Consider the following 27,689-nt stretch of genomic DNA (forward strand, 5'->3'; position numbering starts at 1 on the left):
AAGCCCAGGCAAAACTCTCCAGGAACAGAGGGGCAGTTCACACCTCATCAGGGCATGTATGTGACAAACCCAGCCCAGACTCCCAGGAACAAAGGACACTGGCCTAGACAACAGCAAAGGATCTGTTGGACTCTCTAATGAGTTACCCCCCTTCCCTTGGTCATTCAGGGACTATGATGAGGAAATGCTCACCTGACCCTGAAGGGGGGGGCAAAGCCAAGAGGGAAGAAAGAACATGATAAAAGGGAGAGACGTTTGCCATGCTCTTCCTCTCTCTTCCACCTCCATCTTACAGACATCACCACCAAGCAACTTAAATGCTGATCAAAGTGGAGATCCTGGCTGAAAGGCAACCAGTCAGCCTGTAGTGAGAAACATCTAAGTTTGTAAGGACACTGAAAGTGTTAAGATCAGCTTAGAATGTGTTTTTCTTTTATTTCATTTGACCAAATCCCACTTGTTGTGCTTTGACTTATAATCACTTAAAATATATCTTTTGTAGTTAATAAAAATTTGTTTTTTTATTCTACCAGAAGCAATGAGTTTGGTTTGAAGCGTGTCAGAGACTCCCCTTGGGATAATAAGCCTGGTGCATATCAATTTCTTTGTTAAATTGACAAACTCATATAAGCTTGCAGCATCCAGCGAGCATAACTGGACACTGCAAGGCGGATGTTCCTAGGGTTGTGTTTGGGACCAGAGATATTGGCTAGTGTCATTCGGTTGCACAATCCAAGCAGCTTACATGCTAGAGGCTGTGCATGAACAGCCCAGGAGTGGGGGTTCTCACAGCAAAGCAGGGTAAGGCTGGCTTCCAGAGTCAAGGACTGGCGTGATCTAGCAGATCACCAGTCCAGATAACACCAGGGGAACATCACAGGTACCTTCTATTAATGTTTTAAATATTTCTTTAAAGGGATCTGCCGTGGCAGTTACTCCAATAAATGATGGTGGAAGACAATACAATGATAATGTTTGGCACCATATAATTGCTACAAGAACTCAGGCTTTGGGAAAAATCACTGTGGATAGTCAGTACACAGGTAATTAACCCATTTCATCGCATTATATCATTATCATCAGGGTATTACTCACTTGCTTTCACTTTCACTACTTCCCCTCTTCTGTGTGTCGAAAATATTTGCACAAATTTTCATGACAAAATTGGTCACAGTACATTGTACCGTTCTTGCCATCCAAAATAAAGTCTTTCTGCAATAGCTATGGTCTGTAAATCATTGGCAATTTTAATACTAGGCTCGAGGATTTTTGTCTCTTTTTATACTTCTTGATGATATGCTGCTATTATGTTGTTCTATTGTACAATGCCTTTGTAAAGCATCCTGGGGCTTGTATAAAAGGGCACAATATAAGCATGATAATACTATATCTGGATCTAATAGGTGATACAGCATCACTATTAAATTAAAGATTTGTTGAAAACTTTGTGCAGAAAAATAACACCCTTTGTTTTTTTAGGTTCGTCCTCAGCTACAAGTGGCAGTACCATTATTGGGGAAAACACAGGTGTTTTTGTTGGAGGACTTCCAAAGGATTATACTTTCCTAAGAAAGGACATGAGTGAGTATAGTTGTATCTGAAATCCACTACAGTGGGGTTGACTTACCTACCTTTGCAACACTGAGGGCTGCATTGATAATTTGCCAGGAACCTGAGGGCAGCACTTAATTTACATAATTATTTAGATAATTGTTTAATCAAAAATACATTCACACAAATTTTCTTGTATTTGCATCTTCAATGATAGAAATTGCTTTTTGGCTGAGTTCACTAGCAATATAAGCAACATTACTTCACGCATATGTTGACTTATATAGGATACGTACATATAAGTTAGTAACATATCCATAAAGCATGTGAGCACATTTCATATTTTATGTAGCATAAGGATTCCAAAGTACTTTTCAAAACTATAAATATATATTGTGTTGATGCAAAAACAATATTAATAAAAAATGGTTATCATAATTTTTTCATTACAAACTTCTTTGTGCCTTTACTGAATATTAATATATCGTTACAAGTGTGCTATAGCAAGGATGTTTAGAAATAGGACAATACACGTTTAGCTAATTATGTTAAAAACTGTTAAAGCTAACAGATGAAATTCAAGATGTTTTCTACTTCTGTGTCCCAAGGACAAGCAAATATCAAGCAGACTTACCACATAAACATTTTTAATAAGAAACCTAATTGTGACAGGAATGCAGGGTTGTGTTATCAGAGCAATAAATCTAGAAGTAAAGTGGGGCTATACCATCCCTCTTCCCCTTTTCTCTTTAAAGGAAAACCTGAGTTTAAAGCCACACAAAAATCATCTGGGAGCATAGCGTAGTAAAATCTCATTCCGTGGGCAAGTTAGTGACAGAAAGGTAAGGGAAGTGTCATTTGATTCAGCAAAATCTATGGAATCATAATTTCAGTGGTGTTGCCCTCTGTGGTGTGGCAAGGGGAGCCTTACTGCCCCTGGTTCCCAGCTCCAGGTCCTTCAGATGGTGTAAATGTCATCAGAAAAGGGTCAAGTTGGGTATAACTGAAAAGCTCTTCCTAAGAACTCCAAAAAGACAGCATGTTTGGACTTTTGGAAAACCTAATTTTCTTTTCCGTCAAACTCTATTAAAACTGAAAATATCTCAGAAAATGGACTGAATAAACAGAAAAAAATTAAAGTTAGTTTTAACTCTGTCTTGATCTTTCTGGCCACAAGAACAAAGGCAATTAAAGAAATGTTGCATAGTCATTAAACAAAGTGCATATTCAGGAGCTGAAAGTGTCACCTAAGCCATGAACCAAGGCATGGAGCCCATGAAAGAGGGACAGCAACCAACTTGAATCTAAAAAATCATGGAAGAGATGTGTTTTCTTACAATTCCAGGAAAAGAAGGGTATATAAGACAGAAGTGAGCACCCCACACTCACCCCCTGGTACTCTGCTTAGGCAGCAAGCACTATGTAACTCATTCTGTCCATCTCTACAAGCAAACTGCCACAGACAGATAAGAAAAACAGAGAAGACACCAACCTAAGGAAACCTGTCTAAGACTTTGTCCAATTGAAATAGTAGAGGAATGTAGAATGCAGCTACCCAAACTCAAATGTCCTGAGACTTTTTCACATCTCATCCAAAATAAAGTAAGTCTAGCAGTAGGGTGACTCCTAACACAATGTTCAGTAATTAGTCCAGTACTGGAGCATAGGAAACAATGCTAGACTACAGTATTTTCACCAGCTTTAATTGTTATCTATCTATCTAGATAATTTAGGTACTTGTATGGCCCTCATTATTGTAGTATCTGAGTTCCTCACAGTTTTGCTGTATTTATCCTTCAAGACCGCTGTGTAGGGGGTTCGGAAATACTGACACACCCATTTTACAGGTGGAGAACTGAGAAACTAAAAGACTTTTAGATCACACAGGAAGTCTCTGATGGATCAGGTTACTGAAGCCAGATCTCCGGGGTCCCAGTCTTGTGCAACTGGACCATACTATTTCTCTTAATTGCTTATGTACTTGAATTTTTATTGCCTTACTTCATACACCTGCATACAAAGCACATTATACTATGAGCAGTGGAACACAATGAAGTGGCTAAATGGGTTACTTATGATCTGTTTCGATAAGGACCTATGCAGTCCGCAGTTTGGACCTCTTTGTAATATTTTGCACTTTCCTCACATAGCTGTGTCCATGTGCAAGAAGAGTGCAGATTACACACACTGCAATTTTACCACTGTTTAAAATCCTCCTTATTCTTAGAGTCTAAGAAGTGACTATGTAAAAATGGTATTCTGGGATTTGATATTTGTTGTGTCTCAGTGACTCCATATCATGTTTGCTCAGTTTACAAGTAAAAAGATGTTTTTTCCTAACTAATAGCACTGGGATCTGAAAGTCAAACAGTGTTTTTGAGTTTATAGCACCATCAGTAGTAAAGACTTAGAACTTAGTTGACAACTTGCTTTCATAGTGTGCTGCCTGGAATAGACTCCAGCTCACTCTCTTGTCATTGTGTTAACTCTGCAGGGTTTACATGAATCAAAAGTAGCACAAACTTACTTTTGTCATTAAACATCCAGTTATAACACAGAAGGGCAAATTCTGTCCCTTCCTGAGAAGTTGCAGACGGCTCTTTGGCAGTGTAGCCAATGTAGTTATGTTACTTAATATGAGGCTGGATATCTGGGAGCACACAGGAGGGTGGCACCCATCCACATTGTGGAGTCTTGTTCCATACGTGTGCCCAGCAATGCAGCACACAGGGAATGGGGGGGAAGGATCCATGAGTGCATGTAGGTATTACATAAACAAAAACAACAAAAAACTCAGCAAATGCATGGAATTAGTAAACCAAAAAGCTCCCACTTCCTGTGTCTTTATTTCAATTCACCAAAAACAGAAAAACATGCATCCATAGTCTTTAAGAAATTGATTCAGACAATCATCCTAGGTGTCTGCCTCAGAACCCCATGTAACTCAAAAGGACTGTGCGAACAAACTAACCAGAGCGGGTTTACATATATATATTTTTCAGGAGAGGGCCATCAGTAAAATCTGCCTTATTACAGATCCCTCTCCAGTTAGGAAAAATGGATGTGTACAATCTCTTATCTCCCAACATTTCTTTCCCCAGCCAGGGCTACTAAGAGACCCTGTTCCCCTGTATTTCTTAGAGATATTGGATAGGAACTACCCTGTCCCTTGTACTGAGTGGAAAGGGGAGTTTGAGCCCATACTGCTCAGGAAACCCTAATTTTTGGGCTCCAAAGCCAGATTCAGAAACCGTGGCTTCTATGAGACCACATCTTTCCCTCCACTGGTTGCATCCCCTTCCTCATGGTATTTTTAAGAAGTAAAACCTGAAATGGAAGAGTGCTAATTTAGAAGGATTCCCTTAGAATCCTCATGGGGCATGTACACGCTGTTGTATCCATATGGGCTAGTTTCGCTGTTGATCTGAAGGAGCCTCCATGAAGCAGTTCAGCAAGTTCAAATCCTCCCAGGCCAAAGAAAGGTGGCTGCTTCCCTAATGGCTGGCCAGGCACTAGAGTCTGGATTTGACCCAGGAAGGCGATCCATAAAGAGAGGGATATTTATATACATATATACCTCTCCATCTGTGTGTGAAGTATGATATGTATGCATATTTGTCTTTATTTTAATATCAGGTGGTTCATTTCCTAAATAATATTTTCACTTTTGCAGGGACTAAGACAATAATCCAGAAAGGTTTTGTGGGGTGTCTCAGTGATGTGTTTTTGAAAAAAACACACAATCCCTATGAAAATTGGGAACCTTTAGAATGGCAGGATGCTGAAGAGCAAAACAACGTCTATCACAGTTGGGAAGGGTGTCCCACTGTCCTTATGGAAGGAACACATTTTCTTGGCAAAGGTAAAATAGTATATTATATAGTGGACCAATCAATTCTCAAATTGAATAAATTACCGCACCTGTATTTCAATTGTCCTCTTTTTAAACACACACTTACACAGGGTTATATTCAGCTGGGCTAAGACTTAGCTTCTGTGTTTACAAGAGCAGTTCATGCCCACAGAATGAATTACAGTCAGCAAGAGGTGCAGCTGCTTGAGATGCACACACATTTACTACAATGAAATATTTTGCAGGTGCTGATTGTGCCTACGAAGGGAGAGGGCACACCTACTGAATATTAACACAAAATACCGTGATGCATCAATGGAACACCATGATGTAAAAATTACAATGAAGTATTAGATTGTTGCACTGTTTCTCCTTCCTGGGTTTTTGCTCCATTTGATGATGAAGTGGCTTTACAAGGTTGAATGACACTGTTCTAGAACATCAACGCAGCGTCCTCTGTTAGAATTCTATAAATGACTGTGCAATGCAGCATCTTTCCTTACTTTTGATTTCTGCTTTGATTTATTTATTTTAAAAACATGTTATTTTGTCTTTCAAGGGTTCCTGGAACTCCATTCAGATATTTTTCATGGTGGACTCGACTTTGAGATCTCCTTTAAGTTTAGAACAGACCAACTGAATGGATTACTTCTGTTTGTTTACAACAAAGAAGGGCCAGATTACCTTGCAGTAGGTTCAGAAATGAATTATTATAAATATTTTTTTCAGATACCTTGTATGAGATTTTATTGTTACTGTCTCTCCCTAAAATCACTACCATTTGTTGTTTATTTTTTCAAACAATGTAATCTTATATTTATATGTTCACCAAATACCAATCTGTACAACATTTTAAAATGTATAGCAAAAGGGTTGAAAAGAAAAAAATATAATTCATGTATATATTTTAAATAAGAAAAAAATCAATATCTCACATACACTGCGACATCTTCTACTGGATTGTAAGCAATTAGAATTCTTTAGAGAAGGAAAAGACCTATATTAAGTCCATTCCCTTGACAGTGTGGGATTATTCTCTTTTGTATATTTACAGGACAAGGACTTTATCCAGCTCAGTTTAACTATCTCAAGTTACAAGAGTTCCATCACTTCCTAAGGAAACTGTTCCACACCCTAATAGGTCATCATAATCAGGATTTTTTTTCTTATTAGCAATAATTTTCCATTTTTAATAGGAATATAAGAATTGCCACACTGGATCAGACTAATGAACCATTTTAGTCCATTATCCTGTCTCCAACAGTGGCCTATATCACATGCTTCTGAGGGATGTGCGGGGAAAAAACCTGCAGAGGGCAGCTATGGAATTATCTGCCTATAGGGAAGTTTTCTTCCTAACCTCCAATAGGTAGAAGCTGGTTTATGCAGTGAAGCATCACTTCTTTTTCAAAACTTTGTTCGGGATTTTTTTAGTCCAGTCCTTTAGTCTTGTTAACCTCTTCAGTTCTACAGGTAAATTGTGTATTGTGAGAAACACTATTTCCTTTTATTATTTTTAAATGTACTGCCTTTCAGTTTCATGAAATTTCTCCTTGTTCTTGTATTATGAACGAAAGTTAGCAGAAGAGCCCAATCCAATTCCTGCACACCATCATTAATTTTATACCTAGAACATGTCCCTTATTTGTTTCCTCTGTACATTAAAACCTCCCCAATCTCTTTAATTCTCTTGATAGAGAAGTTTTTTATGTCTCTAGTAATTTACATTGGCCATCTATGAACTGCCTTTATCTCTGCTATATCCTTTTTCACATAAAGGGACCAGAACTGAACAAAGATGCCTTTTTGCCATGATTCCTTATTTATTTATTATTTATATTTCTGTATCTTTGCTTTTAAATGTTAATGTCACAATCATGGGTTTTGATACCTTTACTTCTCCAAGGATATTGAACTTCATTTCATTGTGGTCACTGTTACTTGGCCGCTCAACTACAGTTACTTCTTGAATCAACTCCTGTTTTTTATATGGGATTAGGTTGCGAATGATCTCTTCTTTTAGCTGTTCCAAGAAGTGGCCATTTAAGGTGACAATAAATTGCTTCACTATACCTTGTCCCATTATTATATGTAACCAATTTATATATAGGAATTTTACATCACCCATTATTATTGTTTTATTAGCTTTTGTTGTCCCCTTGATCTGTCTCAACATGGTTCATTCAGTATCCCTTTCCTTATCTGGAGGCTGGTAGTATAATCCTACTAGTATGTTTGTATTTTCATGACTTGGAATTTGTATCCATACAGATTCAACTATGTGGATCTTTCTACTCAGAATTATCTCACTGGATTCTAGGGATTCTTTCTGGGGTGTTGTGCTATTCCTCACATCTCTATGATCCAATCTACCCTCCTTGTATAGTTTTATATCCAGACATTACAGTATTTTATTAATTTTTGTCATTCTATCATTTCACTAATGCCTGTTATGTCTCATTGCCAGACATTCTAATTCACCTTTTTTTGCATTAAACTTCTGGCATTCATTATATAAGTCTTTATATTTTGTGATCAGGTATCTGGTTTTTATCTAACTCCTTAGTCTGACAGTTGTTGATCTGTCAGAGTTTACTTGTCTGATCCCAACCCATCCCTGCTCCAGTTCAGCTATAATTTCTGTCCCGTCCTTCATCCCTAGCAGATATGTTTGCCTAACCTGTGAACTCTGCCCCATCAGCTTTCCCCCAGCTCCTAGTTTAAACAACTCCAAAAATCTTATTAATTTTCAGTGCCAGAAGTCTGCCTAATTTCATTCTATTACTCCAATTCATTATTTATATAACAGTGCTGTCCAGAGGATGCCTTCAGGATTATGGCCCCAGTGTGTCACACTGCACTAACTAGGGCTCAGTCCTGCAAACACTTTTGAGTAGATAAATTTACCTACTTTACCCACATGCTCAAGTATTTTCAGGTTTGGGGTCACACGGTCCCTGCCATAAAGATGATGATCTAAGAAATTATATTGTAAAATCCTTTGGGCAGGTCTTTGTACTGCACCTAGAACAATGGGTTTTGGTCTATGCCTACCAACCTGAGGCACTATGGTAACACAAATAATTGATGATAATAATATATCCGCTTGAACTAAACTAAATATTTCTTCTCCGTCCTTAATGTTTACCAAGTCTATTATGCGTAGACTGTTACCATATTTTCTAGAGAGACAAGAATGGTGAGGTAATATCTTTTATTGGACCAACTTCTATTGGTGAGAGAGACAAGCTTTCAAGCTACATGGAGCTCTTCCTCCAGTCTGGGAAAGATACTCTGGGAGTGTCACAGCTAAATACAAGATCAAACAGATAGTTCAGCATAAGTAGGTAGCACATATTCAGAGAGACCATTCAAGGTGGTGTGGCCTATTTAACACCCTTGTAGTCATAGGTCAAAAGGGTTAGTGGGTTACAGATTGTTGAAATAAGTCATAAATCCAGTGTATTTATTAAGGACATAACTTTTAGTGTCAAGTAAAGTTATGAATTTAAGCTCCCAGGCTCATCTTATGAAAATTCCTTTGAGGATGAGCACTGACAGATCAGAGATAGGTTTCAGAGTAGCAGCCGTGTTAGTCTGTATCCGCAAAAAAAACAGGAGTACTTGTGGCACCTTAAAGACTAACAAATTTATTTAAGCATGAGCTTTCGTGAGCTACAGCTCACTTCTTTGGATGCATAGAATGGAACACACAGACAGGGGATATTTATACATACAGAGAACATGAAAAGGTGGAAGTATGCATACCAACAGGCAGAGTCTAATCAATTGAGATGAGCTATCCTTAGCAGGAGGAAAAAACTTTTTGAAGTGATAATTAAGATGGCCCATAGAAGGTGTGAGGAGAACTTAACATAGGGAAATAGATTCAATTGGTGTAATGACCCAACCATTCCCAGTCTTTGTTTAGGCCACAGTTAATTGTATCTAGTTTGCATATTAATTCAAGTTCAGCAGTTTCTCTTTGGAGTCTGTTTTTGAAGTTTTTAGAGATAGTGATCGCTTTGTGAAAAGTGCTCACCCAGGTGTGATGTAGTGTTTGTCTTTTATCATTTACCTGTGTGAATTCATTTGAGAGTGCAGTGATTGTCGGGTTTCACCCACATCGTTGTTACTGGGGCATTTAGTGACCTGGATGTGGTGCACCACGTGTTGTGACAGGCATGTGTAGGACCCATAGATCTTGAAAGGTGTGTTATGGGAGGTGTCGATCATTGTAGCGGTGGAGATATGTCTGCATATTTTGTATGTGTTGTTCTAGGAGGGTCTGATGCTGCTTTGAATTTGAGCTTGCTTCTGATGATGAGCTTGGAGAGGTTGGGGTGTTGTTTGAAGGCCAGAAGAGGGATTTGACCCCCATTGAATATGAGTTGTAGTTGTTTGATGATACACTGTACGGGTTTCAATGTGGGGTGGTAGGTGACAAGTTTGAATCAGGCAATCACTATGCTCTTGAATGAACTCACAGGAAAATGATAAAAGAGAAAAACACCGTATCACCTGTGGATGAACACTTCTCAGAAAAAGGTCACATATGGAGTGATCAGTCTCTCTCAAAGGAAACCTGCCTAACACTTTCAAAAGATGAGCCTGGGAGCTTAAATTCATAACTTTGCCAGTCACTAACAATCATGGACTGAATAGACACACTGGATTTATGGTTTATTACAACAATCTACACCCATAACAACCCCACCCCCATTCCTCCCCTCCCTATGACTGGAGGGGTGTTAACAGGCCACTTCACCTTGAATGGTCCCTTGAAATATGTATCATCTACTTATGCTAAACCATTTGTTACAGCTTGTGTCTAGCTGTGACACTCTAAGGCCTTGTCTATACTACTGCTTAAGTCAATATAAGTGACGTCGCTCAGGGTGTGAAAAAAACACCCCTCTGAATGCCGTCACTTACGTTGATTTAACACAGTGTCTGCACCGCGCTATGTTGGCAGGAGATGCTCTCCACCAACATAGCTTCTGCCTCTCACTGAGGTGGATTAATAACGTCAATGGGAGAATGTGCTCCTGTCGACATAGCGCATCTTCACCAGATGTGCTGAATTGACGTCACTCCATCAATCGCAGCGGTGCTGATTTAGTTCAGTAATGAAGACAAGACCTGAGTTGGTTTTCCTGACCTGAAGAAGACTCAAAAGCTTCTCTCTCTCACCACCAGACTTTGGTCCAGTAATATCTCTCTAATATTGTCTCTCTAATATCCTGGGACCAACATGGCTACAACAACACTTCATACATCATATTTGCTGTCAGTTGTCATTTCACTCACCGATACGTATTTCAATCTTTTTTCTCTTTCCTCTTTAAACTTCTGTCATAAATTAGAAAACAGCAACAAAAAGCACCTTGTGTTGATTTTTAGGATATTTCTAATTTACAAATGAAACAGCAGCTAAATGAACTTAATCCCAATTTTAAATTTAATTTTGGGTATTATGCTTGCCCCTGACCATTTTTGTGCCTATACAGCCACATTTTATTATTTGTAAGTGTTTTTCTTTCCCCTTTTATGTGGAAGTCCCACAGAAATAAATAAAAATGATTATCTGACTATAAAGAGGAAACGACTGTACAAAAAGCGCTGTCAAATACACGTAGTAAGCAAAGAGAAAAATAATTTCTCCCTCTAAAGTCACTTTCCGCTTTAGTCAATTTAGGTGTTACAACTCAGTTGGTTATTACTGCACTGAAATGTGTTGTTGAATATGTTTCCCTGCCTCCATTAGCAATTTTCATCTCACCTCATCTCCTCACCTCAAGGAGTGCTATGTGCAGAGTACATTTTCTAGTCTCTTGCAGTCCGATGTTACAAACACACATAAGGATGTCAGAGGTGTTCTCTGGGTATTTAAGCTCACACTAAAAAGTTAACACTGAGTGGAAGTGAGGTTTATAGCACACTGCTCGTAAATGATGGTGCTGTCGTTGGGAGCCTTGCTTAGAACAGACTTGCACTGGAAAATAAGTTAGAAGTCACAGCACTTTGCCAGGGTACCATTTTGGATACGATGGTATTCCTGACTTGTTCTTTCACGTGGATCACTGCGGCAGGGTGCTGCTAGAGAGGCCTTAATCAGCTCCTGCCACTCCAGCCCCAGTTAGGGGGATTGGATTGGGGCTGGGTAGATAGCCTGATGCCTGCCTGGTAACTGACCACACCTGCCAGCCTCGTTAGCAGGAGCTATCAGGCTGGGAGGAACTGGCAAGTGGGGTTGGAGACCAGGATGGGAGGGTCAGGCTCAAACGAAGGCGGGAGCCTCCTAGTGTGTTGCTGGCCAGGCCTGTGGTAGGCCAAGCTGTTGTAAAAAGCCTGTATACAGTTGGAAACCGGTGGTGGGGACTTGATCACAAATAAAGAGCACCGATGTTGCCCCAGCCTAAAGTGTCACTGAGTCTATGAGAAGAGGGGGAGGGAAGGGCCGAAACAGAGGGGCATGGCGTGCGCCCCGTTACAATCACACATCACCTTTACTTGCATAATGGATTCTGTATTGGAGACAGACATGTCTGTAGCTGGGCAGATACATGGCATGATAACACAAAGCTCCTTCCCCATCCCCCTGTTCGCTGTGGATTAATATTTAATATATTTATTATATGCAGTCTGTTCTTTTCCTAAACAAACTGTAACAGATTAAAAACTGCATTATTCCATAAGAGGTAGTGTTGAAGTCTCATTACAAAATGGCGTATGCCATGTTCTAGTTGCTGTTGTGTCAGCTAGAAAAGTGAGTGAGCGTCAAGCATTTCTGACTGAACTACATTATATGACACTGCACAGGACAAGGTGATACTCAGCCCCCCCTCCTTTCATTCCTAATGTGGTCTCAGAATTTCATCTAAACCAGTCAGTCAACCTGCCTGTCTTCTTCTTGAAACCATACTCTGCACTGGGAGAATGGAAATTATATACACAAGATGTATCTAGGGCTTTGCTTTATTATACTGCCAGGACCAAACTGTTCAGACTGTCACCATATCTATTTCTAGCCACAGCTGGGCATTCTACAGGTCAGGCCATTTCATCAACAAGAATATAGAAATGGCTTACACAGTGTAGTTCACTGTGTTACCAACTAGCTGCTGTACTTCTCCCACTGAACATCAAGGCTCCCCCCACCACAGAACAAACGTCCTCCACCTGCTTCAGGAATGTGCTAACATCAGAAGTCTGTAAGGCGGCAATGTGGAATAACCTACTGACCTTTGTCAAGCACTATACCTGCACCTTAGCTGCTAGGTCATATGCCAAGTTCAGGAGAGGAGTACTTCAATCACTGTTTGACTGATGCAGCTGAAACGCTTCATTCCCATCCTTCTGAGGGTTTACTGCTTGCCGGTCACCTACAGTAGGTTTCACACTGACTCATACTCAAAGACAAAAGAACAGTCACTTACAGTAATTGTGGTTCTATGCTGTAGTCAGTGTCAATCCCAGTGTCCCTTCTTTTTGGAGTCTTCATCTACCCAGAGTTTCAGATTAAAACATCATTGAGGGAATGTCATAGCCGTTCCACCCTTTATGCCCTCACATGGGAACACAAGGAGGCACAGGGTGCATTTGCAGCCTCGACTGACACAGCTGTTCAAAAGACCCCAGATATTACACAAATGAGATGCTTGTGATCCACACTGACTACAGCATCTTGAAGAACCACATTTATTGTGGGGTAGGTTATCATATTTTGGACACTTGGAGTAATTGTTACTAAAATGCAATCAAAATAGAAATATTTTAATGTGAGATATCATTGGTATTCTCTATTTCTCAAACATTTTTTTCCAAAAGAATGTTAAAGATGTATATTTTTATAGATCTATCTTTATATTTTATATTTTATCTTTATATTTTAAAATCTTATGTCACTTAAGATTTTGGCTTGGAAAAGGAAATGCATTTTCTGTGGGCTTATCCTTTGTTGTTTTTTTGTTTTGTTTTGTTATATTTTATTTTATTTTATTCTATTTTTTTTGTGTTCACAACTACCATATTTTAAATTCAGTGTTCTGCACTAGCCAATTTGGAATCTCAAAACATACTTGCTGGTGCATCTCAGACAATCATGATTGAACAATTTGGCAGTAAAGCATATGGAAACTTTACTTCCACAATGAAAATGTAGGTAAAATATATACATATTTCAAAATTGTTACATTAATCTAGAAAATACATACAGAAACAATTATTTGAGAGATGTAAAACAATAAGGATGAAATATGGAATCAATATGTTATTGTTCAAATTTGAAATTGCATTCACTTGATAATTAAAAGGAGCTTAATCAGGTCTGACATTTAATTTCCTTATTGTCATGTCACATTTTCCCAAAAATTAAATTGACAGAAGAAAACGATGTTTTGTCATTTTCAAAAAAGTCAGATAGAAATAGTCCTACTTTAAGCTGTCCTTTTCTTTTCAGTCAATTATACTGCTGTTGATACTGAAGTCCTAAATAGGTTGCAAAAAAAATAGAATTTTTTGTTACATGTCAAATTGTGTCATTAATTGATAGAAGTGTACTTACTACAGTTGTTATATCCTATGTTAACAATTGTATTGTCATTACAATTACTTGAAGGAAAAATATTTTTTTACCTTTCCTTCAGTTGAATGTCTTAAATGTCGGTAACACATTGACCTTTTCCTCCTCTGTGGCTGTCATTTTTGAAACCTTTCTTTATTTTAAAATACAGGCTGAGCTGAAGAGTGGAATTCTGAGCTTCCTGTTAAAAACTGGCACTGTTTTTACACAAGTGGCTCTCTGGGCAGGGCTGTCCTATTGTGATGGAAACTGGAAGAGAGTAGCTGTGAAGAAGGAAGGCTCAAGAGTTTCTGCAAGTATGAATGAATTGACAGAGCATGTTTTGGAACCCCGGGCTCAGCAACTGAAAGTAAACTCTCCAGTCTACGTAGGGGGAATCCCCTCTGAGCTACAGAACTTCTATAAAGAACTAGGATTAGAACAAGGTAAGGAAATCCAAGGAATTCCAGGAACGGGTATTAGTAATTCAGTAGACAGCTGTCTTTGCTCTGAGATGGTGCTAAATGTATGCTCCAGTACAGTGTTAGGGGGCACTTAAACAATGTAATATTTATTCAAGTCTAAAGGGGAAATACAGATGTTCTCCCTACTTTTGTTATTGTCCCATGTTTCTGCTAACATTTCCATCCGTCCACCCCATCTAGCTAAACTTCCTGCTCCAAGCCTTACGTCTCAAAGGTCGCTTAGATCTCACCTGCCCCTTCGCTTGCCTGCAAAGTCAAGATGTTTGCATCCTAATTTACATATCAGTTGTTCCTGATCAGAGCTGTTAGCTTAGGCTATGTCTGCCCTAGCACTTTTGTTGGTATAACTTATATTGCTTAGGAGTGTGAAAAAACACACTCCCCCCGAGCGACATAAGTTACACTGCCAGAAGCGCCTGTGTGGACAGCACTATGTCGGTGGGAGATGCTACACCTGTCATTGGGGGCATAAAGTGGCTACATGCGAGATCTTACAGTGGTTCAGCTGAATCGGTACAGCTGTGCTGCTGTAAGGCCTCTAGTGCAGATGTAGCCTTAGGTAGAACAAGGGCTTGTCTACACGTGAAATGCTGCAGAAGCGCAGCTGCAATTCAGTGAAGACACTCCCTATTCTGATGAGAGGGGTTCTCCTATTGAAGTAGGTAATCAAGCTCTCCAAACGGGGTACTTAATTCTTCCATCAACTTAATGCTTGCTACACTGAGGGTTAGGTCGGTTTAACTACGTCATTCATGGATGTGGGTTTTTCACTAGACCTAAGTTAAGCTTGAGCTGTCTGTGCCCTTTTGGTATATTAACTTCTTCAAGAGGCAAATGTTATAATTCCCCTTAGTAGTACCCCAATTCTATATGACATATGACTTGTAGGCAGACACCAGATCTTCAGCCTTTGGGTAAAAGAGGTATCACCCATATAGAATCCAGTGAGGGTGCTTTATCTTGCTGTCTTCTAGGCAACAGACATAGTATAAAAAATAAATCTTACAGTCTAAGTAGTTTATATATAATATATCAATTAAATGTTATAGGAACCCTAAATGATCACTCCTATTTTTGTACACTATCAAAATCCTCCCACCCTTGTGATGTCTTAAGCAATCATTCAGATCAGCTGCATCAGAAAAATGAGACGTGCTAACTTCAGCTGCACAGGCAGAAAAGCTAATATCTTCAAGAGAGAGATTTTCACAGCACTCCAGCCACACAAGTCCCTTCCATAATCAGCAATGATAACACCCTCAACCAGTGAAACACAAGATAGGCACATTAGATCACTGGAATGCTCTCCATTGAGTAGGACACGGCAATATGTAGCAGCTACTGGGAGCTGATTAATCATTTCACAGGCATTGCTAAAGGTAGTTACAGAATTTTGTATGCAATGAATACTTTAAGTGAGATTTTCTGGATCAGCCAGTTGTACCTGGTACAGGACAAGGAGGAGGGGGAGACAAAGGTACTTCAACTCACCTTTGTGCTCCCTCCCTCCCCCATCCTCCCAGTTCTGGGACAGGCTTAATCTCTGGTGTAAAACAGAGTAGCCTTTCTTTGCTCTGTTCAACATTCAGTTGTCTGTGTCCCCTTGGTCGGGGACCATCTGAATGCAAAATGCCTGCAACATGGCTATAAACCAACCTGCCCCATCCCATGAATTTTGGCCTCTTCTTCCTTTTTTTTTCTTTTTCTTTTCTTTTTCTTTTCCTTTTTCCTTCTTTCTTGTTTTGTTTTGTTTTGTTTTTGTTTAACAAGGTCTTTGCAAATAAACCGTTATTTATAAAGCTATTCATTATTCATAATTTATTTTACTCTATCATAAACAATCAGATGGTAGTCAGTAGATCATATGTGAATTGTCTAATTTTGGTATTCAGTGTTGAACATCTCAAGTGGGGTAAATACATGTGTTGATATTGGATATCTGTATTCAAGTAAATTAGGCAGACAATTTTTCGAGCTTTATGAGATCACTGATATGGAAAGGTTCAAATCAACCCAAAGCACTAGGATTCACAAGTAATTAATACTGTTCTTTCTAGTATTCAATAGCTGTAGGCATCATAATACATTATAACCTATCCCAGACCCTATGCATATCATTTTTCTGGCCCAAAAGGACGATCCATTATTCATGTCCCATTAATGCTATATCTTACCAGATGGTATCACTTCTGAGTTGATGCACTCCCAATTCCTGTAGCCAAGGGATCTATGAACAATTAATCTAGGGCCAAACATTATTAAAGGTGAGTGTCTAAAGTATATGTTTAGGCACCTAAGTAAATTTGGTCTGATTTTTCAAAAGTGCTGAATCCTCACTGACTTGAGATGGGAACTACAGGTCCTCAGTATGTTTGAAAAACAAGCCACCTATTTAGGTGCCCAAATGTGGATTGAAATGAGCATCTTTCGGCACGCATGTTTGAAAAGTTTGGCCTATATTCATATTTTTAACTTGATCGTATTCCCAACTGTAGCCTATCGGTGTGACCAATAGGAATGGGAGTATGTGATGTTTTGGTGATCACGAGGAACAGTAAAGGGCTTTGTCACTGCCTGCCCTGTAACCTCGGGGTGTGTTAATGCTGTACAGCTTTGGTTCAGATCCTTGACACCAGTAACCTGCCCACAAGCACAAAGTCTCACCTTGCAGGAGGTGGCCTGCATTGTGCAGGAGGTCAGACTAGATGATCATCATGGTCCCTTCTGACCTTAAAGTCTATGAGGATGACACCAATAGCCCATCTAGTCTCAAGTCTCCCCAGAATCATCCTTCCTGATTTCTTAACTATCAGGCATTTGAACTTTTCTCCTCTGATTTGTCACCCCTGAAGATATGAAACCAGCCACCCAGATATCAGCTTACTTTGGCCCCCATGTTCCACTCAGTTTGTACAACTCAGACCTGCTTGGGGTAAAAATAAACAAAAGGTTTATTTAATAGAAAAACCACAGATTCAAAGATGAAGTGGTGAGGGAGAGCAAATGTATACAAGTTATACAGCAAATAGACATAAAGACATAACCTCAAGCTTTACACTTCCATATTGGATAAAATCCCTTTTCTAATACAAGTTACTGGCTGGCTTTGAACAGTTTCCCAGCATATCCCCTAACTATAACGGGGATCTAGCGTTTCACAGACAGCTTCCTGCCTAGAGGCTGTTCCTCAGTTTCTGGATGCTAAACCTTAGGCACAAGCCTGCTTTTAAAAGGCTTCCCACCCCCTTTCTCTCAGGGCTTATCTACACTGTAGAAACTGCATCTGTAGAGTTCTCCATCAGCATAGGTAATCTACCTCCCTAAGAGGCAGTATCTTGGTCAAGGGGAGAATTCTCCTGTTGTCATAGAACTGTCTACACTGGGGGTTAAGTCAGTTTAACTGTGTCACTCAGGGGTGTGGATTTTTCACACCCTTGAGTAATTTGGTTATATTGACCCAATTTCCTAGTGTGGAACAGGCTTCAGTCCATGGTGACTCATGAATATTCAGCGTGTGGAAACCCCTTCTTGAATTGAGAGCTGGGACGTCTCAAAGATTTTTCATTAATTCTAATGGCCCGTCCTTGTTATTTCCTGGACTAGACAGTAGGTAGTAACTTGAAGCTGATTACGTGTAAACACCTGGCTGGAAACTGCCTTTCCCTGACCTCTTGTGAAGCGGAGCCGAAGTTTAGGAGCTCAGTTCTCTCTATACACAAATAACCATAACCGGTATACATAACTCATAAAGATTCTTAAGTTCAGAAAGTTACAAGCTTTCATAAAAGATTTTACTCAGCACGTTTTTATAGCACAATAACATTTTATAAAATAAGTTGGTTCAACTGCTTATTCTTTGGGTTTCAACCTCCCTGTTCTCCCTTTGGGGTGTCTGGACACTGATTGTCACAGAAGCATTCGTCAGAAAGAGAAAATGTGACTAAAATGGCATGTTTCTAGGTAATAATTTAGGATGCATAATCTAGAAAATATTGTAATGTGTGTTACTGTTTGTTTCTCTTAATGTAATTCAAATTTGAAAGAAGCTGATGTTGCAAGACTTGTATTTATAATCAGCAGAATGATATATTGTCAATAGTAGATCCCGAGGTGTTAATTTCCTGTTTTGTGCTTTATACTATCTTCTGTAAAGTACAACTTTGCATTTAATTCCAATTTTCATTGTTGGGATATACGTGGGAGCTTAGTTGGCTTCAGAGACCAAATGTTGTTACCAACTGATGATTGCTCAATGGTCTATTTGACATAAGTTTCTGAGCATTGTTCAGTTCCCCATCACAAAGTAGGTATCTACCTCACATTATTACAAGCCTTGTTGGGAAGTTCAGTTACCTATGATTGGGAGGTCTTGGGTTATGTTTTATGCTATGTTTGTGAATGAGGTACCAAGTATGGTTCAGTTATGATAATCTCTGTTATGCTGATGTTTCCTCTATATGCAAGTATATTGGCTGTCCATAGGCTCTTCTTAGCTCAAGTGACTAAGAACATAATGCAAATATATGGAATATGGAAATATGAAATGCAAGGGCTGACCCCAAACTTAAAATCAATATTAGTCACTGATTTTATGTTAATACTTTTGAACATATGAACTGAAGAGGCAAAATAAAGGTTGGGGATTTTTTTTCACAGAGAGTGGAATGTTTAATAATAAGTATATATTTCAATGTGGCAGGAATTCAACACTGGAACATTAGGAGTCCTTACCAGCTTAATATGTAAAAGGTGTGTGTATGGGGGGAATAATCTTTTCTCAAACATAAATTGAAAGTTAACATTTACACCCAACTCTTCTTATCACAGAAAATGTAGCTTCGCAAGGAACAAAAATGATTCTTAATTAACGACTGAAGCCCTTTATGTGATACTAATCCCTTACTATTTGCTAGGTTTCGGTGGTTGCATGAAGGATGTTGAATTTACACGAGGTGCTGTCGTTAACTTGGCATCTGTGTCCAGCAGTGCTGTCAGAGTCAATCTGGATGGATGCCTATCAACTGACAGGGCTGTTAACTGCAGGGGAAATGACTCCATCCTCGTCTACCGAGGCAAAGAGCAGAGTGTTTATGAGAGTGGTCTACAGCCATTTACAGGTAACACACTGGGCCCTTAAATGAAATGCTACACTTTTATTTCATTCTGCATTAATGTGTTCTTGAGTTCACTCTTTTTTTTTTTTTTTTTTAGAATACCTGTATAGAGTGGTTGCCTCAAATGAAGGAGGGTCAGTGTCTAGTGTCTGGAGTCGTGGTCGGACAAGAGAATCAGGTACACACAGTTTCTAAATGTATCCATTTTATGTTTTATGAGTTATCTAATGTTAGGTTGTTTGCTGGAGAAAATCCCACTATGAGAATTTTAATTACCATATATACTCATTCATAAGCCGAATATTTTTGGTAAAAAAGTGACGCATCAAAGAGCGGGGGTCAGCTTATAAACGGGTCTACACCAAAATGTGATGATTTTAAACTCTATGGAATCATTGAATTGAATATCTACAGGGATTGGCAACTTTTGGCACATGGCGCAGCCAGCACATCCCTCGGCCCGCGCTGCTTCACGCTGCTCCCATTGGCCTGGAGCCACGAACCGCGGCCAGTGGGAGCTGTGATTGGCCGAACTTGTGGACGCGGCAGGTAAACAAACCATCCCAGCCCGCCAAGGTGCTTACCCTGGTGAGTTGCGTGCCAAAGGTTGCCGATCCCTGATCTAATACATTGTCGTTTTGTTTACCTGGAGCGTCTGCAGGCATGGAGCCCCTCAGCTCCCTGTGGCCATGGTTCACCGTTCCCAGCCAGTGGGAACTTCCCGCAGCTCCCATTGGCTGGGAATGGCGAACTGCAGCCTCGGGGAGCTGAGGGGCTCCATGCCTGCAGGCGCTCCAAGTAAAAAAAATGTCCCGACCATCTAGTAGCTTACCCTGATGGGCCAGGAGCCAAAGTTTTCCAACCCCTGAAATATAGGGTCGGCTTATGAAAGGGTCATACAGTTTTTGCTATTTTTACCTATCCATTTTGGGGGGTCGGCTTATAAACAAATGGGCTAATGAATGAGTATATACAGTAAATCGTAAACATTGCAGAATATTTTAAGGCGAACCAAATTTTTTTGACATTTGGATTAATAACATACCAATATTTTATTGTAGCTATGAAATGCACAAGTAGGCATTTTTCACAATATATTTCAAGGTGTTTTCTAATTATAATACACCATATTTATTATGTAAAATCAAAGATACACCTCTACCTTGATATAACGCTGTCCTCAGGAGCCAAAATATCTTATTGCATTATAGGTGAAACCACGTTATATTGAACTTGCTTTGATCCGCCAGAGTGCGCAGCCCTGCCCGCCCGGAGCGCTGATTTACCGTGTTGTATCCAAATTCATGTTATATCGGGTCAAGTTATATCAGGGTAGAGGCGTATTTAAAAGGTTGTATTGCTTTATCTTAGCATGAACATATATGAATATAAGCTACACAACCAGTTTATGTTATATGCAAATCTAAACATCCAGTCAAATTACACGTCTGCTAGAAAAAAGGCATCTGGTGATGATTGTTAAAGTGCAAGGCCACACAGGACTCTCAAAAAAACATTGCAAAGCAAAAATATAGTGCACTGTTGGCATTACTGTTCATGATGGGTCACACAGATGTGTGTGTTCACACAAAAAGATTAACCTCTCCTTAAATTTCATGGAGGAAATTTGGAGGCACTTCCCTTTTTGTACAGTAGGCTTTTTTATACTCTATTGAGCTAGTAATTTTCTAAGATTCCTCGCACTGTGAAATCTGTGTCCATAGACTGCTATCACTATACATTAGATCCAAATTGTACTCCAACAATTCAGAGAGTTCTACTTATAGAAGATGGTCAAACAGCATTATTGTATGATCTCCCCAATTATACCAAACTCTTCTTTAAAAAAATACTTATAATATAATTGCATTGCAAAAGATGCTTTAAACATGTTCACCAAAATAAATATTTGACTTTCAAATACATTGCTTATGCAGCTTAATGTCACCATTTTGTCTTCCGCCCAGAAGAAAGCATGTACAGCCATTTTTATATGAATTATCTGACCACAGTAAGTTTTACCATAAATTTATATTTACAATCTGACCACAACACTGAGCAGCTACATGCTCCCAAGGGCTGGAGAATAATTGCACTATTTAATTATTTTTGAGTCAGGTTTGTTGTGTCCCTTATGAAAAGACCATCTGCTATCTTGTACCTTACTTTGCCCTGTGCTATATTTCAGAACTAATAACATCAATATATTTCTGTAGTAGTTTCAGTAACCTGAAGCTATCCTACAATATCACATTATTACTTTCCATAGGCACCACAAACATTCAAATATTTTTACACTTAGCATTCCAGGGTCGTTTCCACCTCCAACAAAGGTTGCAATTATTTAATGAGTCAAAACAATAAGGTCACTACAAAGAGGATATTTGATGTAGGGAAAGCGGAGTGATCTTCATCAACAGGCCTTAGGAGTCCACAAGCATTTACAGCAAACTTGCCATCCACCATCCTGCCGTAGTGTTCCTTGGGCCTTTCCTCTGCATCCCTTGCGCGGTCATCTGTGATGAAGTCGTTACTGGCCAGACCTTTATTTGGTATAACAATATCTAATAAATACTTAAAGGTTATGGGAAATGGGATGAATTTTTTATTAGGGATTGTATGTGTACATGAGGTTGCCTTTCAGCTTCTTTTAAACATCTTTATTCTCTTTTTTAAAAATCATCTGAAGTGATTAAAAGCAAAGGCTAATGCGAAAGGCCTTGCACAAGCTCAGTTTTTACTTCTGACAGTCGTATGCAATTATTAATTTATTTTCATATGTGATGGGGTGATCTGCGCCTTAAGGGCTGTGGAGCCTAATGCTCAGCCCACCCTGTCATGTGGCATTGCCCTTTCAAAAGTTTGAAAGGTCCAATTATATATGCAAGTTACTCGGGAGATATTGGGAGAGAGGAAGCAATCCTGCGAGTAAGAAGTGTTTGAGAGGGAATCCCATTACTGTTTCTTTAAAGACCTGAGGCCAGGAAGCTGCAAAAAGGGGACCAGAATAAATGCTGCCTGGTCTCTTATAGCAGAGCAGACACAGGGGGACGATGGCAGGGAAAGACTGGCCTGCTCAGCACCCTTAAGGAAGAGGGGTCAGCTGAGGGAGAAGCTGGCACAGGGCCTACCGCTGGCTAGCCCACAACTCCGCTCCAGAGAGGAGAGCTGGGGAGACTCTTGGTTAGGGAACAAGTGAGGGACCAACTAATACAGCCCAGTTTGAAAGAGGAGAGTTGGGTGCTCCAGCTTAAGGAAGGACTGAGAAAGAAGTAACCCAGAGAAGGAACTGGGGAAGGTCCCAGAAATACTATGTTACAGGCGCAGGAAAGAAGAGTCTTCTGAAGGGAGGAGCCAGAGACTGCTAGTTGAACTGAACCTGAGATGGTGAATGTCCCCAACTGTATCTAGTAAGCTCCTGCTTATGCCTATAGCTGTCGTTAATAAATTAGACCCTCAGAAAGGGGGGTGCTCTTTGATAATGATGTCTGTCTGGTCCTGTTTCTAACCCGGGTAAAGAGAAGTGAGGCAGGGCTCACCTGCGACACTATGCCTGAGTGAAAGAGAGTGCACGGAGATAGTCTGGAGGTCATCACACCATATTTTCATATGCTTTTAAAATTATTCTGAAATACTTTAATTTAGAAAATGAAACTGGAATTTTGAGAATGTGCTCGCATTTGTGATGTTTAGTGGCAGATGTACCCAAGAGATAAGTGCCAAACCCCTATGTATAACAGTCTAATTCTCTTGCTTCGTTCAGTTACATCATTATATTGCTTGAACTTGTGAGCCGCCTACAATCCACCTCCTTCTTATGAGTGATGTTTAATCACATTTGATACATTAAATGTTTTTGGAAAACCTCAACTAGACAAGAAAGAATGTTATGTAGATGGAGTTTTGATGGTTTTGAAATATAGCTTAAACTGAATGGCTCAAGATGTGCAGTCATATTAAATCAATGCTGAAAAGTTACAACTCTAATAAATTGTATTTATGCTAATGGTTCAGTCTGATTTACTGCAGCCATTAAAAGTGAAGAATAGGGGCAATAGTCTTCTCAGAACTGCCATTTTCGCTATTTTCTATTTTATCCTTCTCCAGTCCCAGAAAATGTGCCAACTCCCTCAAGAATTCACAGCATAAATGGTTACAGCATTGAGGTGACTTGGGACAAACCTGCTGGGGTCATAGGTGTAATTGAGAAGTACATTTTGAAAGCATACAATGAGGATGGTCCCAGTGTACCCATCATCAGTGCTGAGTTTACTGACACTACTACGCTCACAGGTAAATGTTGCTAACTACTAGTTTGAAGGGAGATGTAATAAAACAAGATGTATATAACTTATTTTGTCAAGTTGAAAAATATTAGTTGGATACTGTGTAGTATATCCATCTTTGTGTGTCAATGGCCTAAATAGTGTGTGTACAAATTTTAATTTACTTCAAGAGCAGTAGAAATAAAATGTAGCCCAAAAGCTGGAAGGTATTTTTACCCGAATCCATTTTTGTCATTCTATTGCCATTGAGTATTCTGTGTTTGTTTGACTGTCTTTAGTAGTTTCTCCTTCTCCCTCTTCTTGCCATTCCAGGTCCCTTAGGGGTTGATCCTGCATGGTACTGCAATCCTGCAAACACTTTAAGCATCTGAGTAACCCTGATGACTTCAGTGAGACTACTCACATGCTTAAAGTTAATCATGTACTTAGTGCTTTGGTAGATTGGGCTGGAGCATCTGCACTTTGCAGGGTGAGCCATTACTGAATGAAGGATTTTTTTTTTTTTGCCAGTGGCAGGAATAGTCTTCAGGATTGGGAGTGGGGCAGAAGCAGCTTTATTGGATGGGAATGTTTTTTTTACAGGCTGGGGCTCTTCTCAGCAGCCTGTAAGAGGGGGGCTGGTTTGGGTGTGGGGAAAAACTCTGGAATCTTGTCTGCTACAAAATGATCACTGGAGACATGGAGACCCTCTCTCCTTGGCAGTATATGTTGGAGGTGGCTAGCTGTCTTTCCCTTTGCCAGTAGAATCCCCGCTCTAAGTGGATGCCTTTCCACTGCACAGTCAGCTCTCTCCCTGGTGTTGTATGTCGAAGACGTGGTCCCTTGTGTGAGCCAAACTCCTCCAATGACAGCGAAGAGAGTATGCAACAGCTGACCCTCTGAACTATGTGGTCTATGAAGACTCAGGAGGGCAGTAGTAAAAATCTATTTTTCCAGAGTGTAATGTATGGGATTTGTTTAAAAATTCCCTAAAATTAATTGTATAATTCATTATAATTAAAAAAAATGCCAGTAACATATTGCCCAAAGCTGAACGCTTGGTTTGGCTCAGCTTTGGATGTTACAGCGCAATCTCAGGAAGTGCCTTCTCCTTGGGCAGGATACTACTGCTGCTCCCTCAAACCCAGTTAATATGTGCTTCACGTCTGTGCATAAATATGTACGTTTTGTGTCCTGTGTATGTACCATATAATTGTGTATGTATATTTAAGAGATAACGTGCACATATTTTATTTTCTTTGAGTTGAAGTTTCTTGATTACTTGTGGGTGGTGTGGTGACTATAATAGTTAGTGTTTTATTTATTTGTTTAATTAATTAACCCAATGGCTGAAAATTATCCAAGATGTAAGGCAGTACCAAATATATTAGCAGAAATAAAGGTCCACTCACAAATGATTGAAAAATCTAAAAAGGGCTAAATTAATCAGATAATTTATTCACAATGAATAATTTTGACCAGCATAAAAAATGCTGCTTCACTTTCAGCACTTTCACTTTTGCAAGCATTAGAATATGAATATAAAACATTACTCTCAAGATTATGTCTGGCCCCTGTGCAGGTTCAGAAGGGGAAAAGTGCAAGGATACTCCGTAAAAGGTCTGAGCTCATAGAAATTTTGCATTCACCTGAGCAACGACTGTGCAAGGAAGGCTAGTCCAGTGGTTATGGTGCTAGGGTAGTCTCTCTGCCTCAGTTTCCCACCTGTAAAATGGAAAAAACTACTTCCCTACCTCATGGTGGGTTGTGAGGAGCAATACATTAAAGACTATGAGGTGTTCAGATACCAATAATAGGGACTATGTAAGTACTGCAGAGAGGTACTAGACAACTCGCAAGAGATGGGTCTTTGACCACTGTCCCCTCCTAATAGGTGGTGAAGTGATTGTGCTTCTCCTACACACCCATGAGCTCAAGAAAGTATTGTGCTCTAATGAATCACGGTGCTTCTCAGAGCTCCCATGGATACAGGGCAGTATGCATAGATCACAACAGAGCCAAGTAACATTCTTTACATCTTTTTAAAAATACCTAATCTTGAAGCTTTTGCCTTCTGGCTGCCTTAGCAGTTTGATTGCAATGCAGTTTGCACAGCTGGGCAGGTCTGCAGGTGGCTGAAAATGTGTTAGGCAGGTGGCCACCTACTAATGTGTGAGTTAATAAGGAGGAGATAGGAAGTCTCACAGGGACTGAGATTTTGCTGGCTGTTAACACAAGTGACCTCAGATAGCAGCAAGCCATAAAAGCAGTTTCCACTGTATCGTGAATGCACATGCTTCTTGCCTAATAGATTCATTTTATTTGCAAATATTTGTATTGTTTAAATGACTAAGGACAATTAACGTAAGGAGGCACTATCAAAATAAAACTTCTGCCTTAAAATAAATGTTGTTATGATGGCTGGATTGTAAAAACACACAATTTTTCAAATCTCATATTTTTCATTATTTATGTTCTCGGTTTACTTTTTGCACTTCACTTATCATGGACACTGAAACTAGGCTTTACCAGTTTCACTTTTGTTTCAGATCAGTGCTGCTTTTTGGTTCTGCAGGGTGGTCATAGTGTTTCTTTGATATTCATAACACAATAGGGAAATTTTTAAATTAAAAAAAAATCCTATTTTTATTAAAATTATATTGAAAATATTTATTATTTTATCAGTAGTATAGCACCAGATTACAGACATGATACTTAGAAGACACAGAAATAAAACAAGCTCTGTACTTATAGGAACTTGCAGTTTAATTAAAATGTTTCTATGTAACTAGTTTTGTAAAAAGTATTTGGGTTTTTTTTTTTAAACAAAATCCAAATTTGGAGTCTACAAATAGCTATAGGGAAATGGTAAACTAACTTCTTGTTGATTTGAATGTGTGTGCGCTATATTAGGATATCAATAGAGAGGAGACAGAGAGTGGTTCATTAACTCACAACAGAAAGCGGTTATAATTGCAGTTATACTGCAGTCTGCTGGAAAACTGGTCTGTCAGAAAAATTACAGGACTTACAATAACATTCTTGTTTACTGAAAAACAATGACTAGAGACTGATCAGGATAAGCCTGTTTGGATGAGTTGTTTATCTGGAGTTCGGAATCTCTGTTTGAAGAGAGATTATAATGCTGCAATATAAGAAGATAAGAAAAAAGTGACTAACACTTAGGGCCCAATTCAGCATTGCCCTGTGGCCCTCTTTTTGTTACCTTGACAGAGGCAAGGTGGCTATAGAACACATAAGGGGAACCCCACAGGAATATTTTGGATACAGCAGGAGCCCTGATGGACTCAGCGTTGTGTTAACCAGCCTTGCATCACCTCCATGACAGCCCCCAGCACAAGGGGCTTTGAACGAAGGCCAGGTGTGTGGACTTATGCTTAACTGACTAGCTTAAGCAAAACATAATACCAGAAACAAGCTATTTTATTAAACTACTTGTGTTCAAAACTCTTGAAGCCCTTACGTCTCAGCTTAACAGGAATTCCCACCCTTCCACCAAACACACACACCTAGGGTGACCAGACAGCAAGTATGAAAAATCAGGACAGAGGGTGGGGGGGGGGGGGTAATAGGGGCCTGTATAAGAAAAAGCCCCAAATATTGGGACTGTCCCTATAAAATTGGGACATCTGGTCACCTTACACACACCCTCAGAGATCCTTTCTGTGGAACTCAGCCAAATAAAATGGCTGCTCAATATGCAGTCTTCCTACCTCATGCCATTTCGTGGCTTGGGGACCACCATACTATTCAAAGACATAGGTGCCGACTCCCTGGCTGCTCTGGGGCTGGAGCACCCACGGGGAAAAATTAGTGGGTGCTCTGCACCCACTGGCA

The 27,689-nt window shown here is 39.6% G+C and overlaps 1 protein-coding gene across 1 annotated transcript in view; it reads left to right on the forward strand.

Annotated features, from left to right (window-relative positions):
- Positions 1-27,689, forward strand: part of USH2A (usherin) — a 577,940-nt gene that overhangs the window by 214,831 nt on the left and 335,420 nt on the right. The window contains exons 23-30 of the mRNA XM_039530373.1: positions 917-1,043; positions 1,480-1,581; positions 5,225-5,413; positions 5,964-6,094; positions 14,140-14,413; positions 19,366-19,569; positions 19,664-19,744; positions 23,674-23,859. Of these exons, the coding sequence (XP_039386307.1) occupies positions 917-1,043; positions 1,480-1,581; positions 5,225-5,413; positions 5,964-6,094; positions 14,140-14,413; positions 19,366-19,569; positions 19,664-19,744; positions 23,674-23,859 (1,294 nt within the window). The remainder of the gene's footprint in view (positions 1-916; positions 1,044-1,479; positions 1,582-5,224; positions 5,414-5,963; positions 6,095-14,139; positions 14,414-19,365; positions 19,570-19,663; positions 19,745-23,673; positions 23,860-27,689) is intronic.

Source organism: Mauremys reevesii, linkage group 3 (genome assembly GCF_016161935.1).
Source record: "Mauremys reevesii isolate NIE-2019 linkage group 3, ASM1616193v1, whole genome shotgun sequence".
NCBI classification, from domain to species: Eukaryota; Metazoa; Chordata; order Testudines; family Geoemydidae; genus Mauremys; species Mauremys reevesii.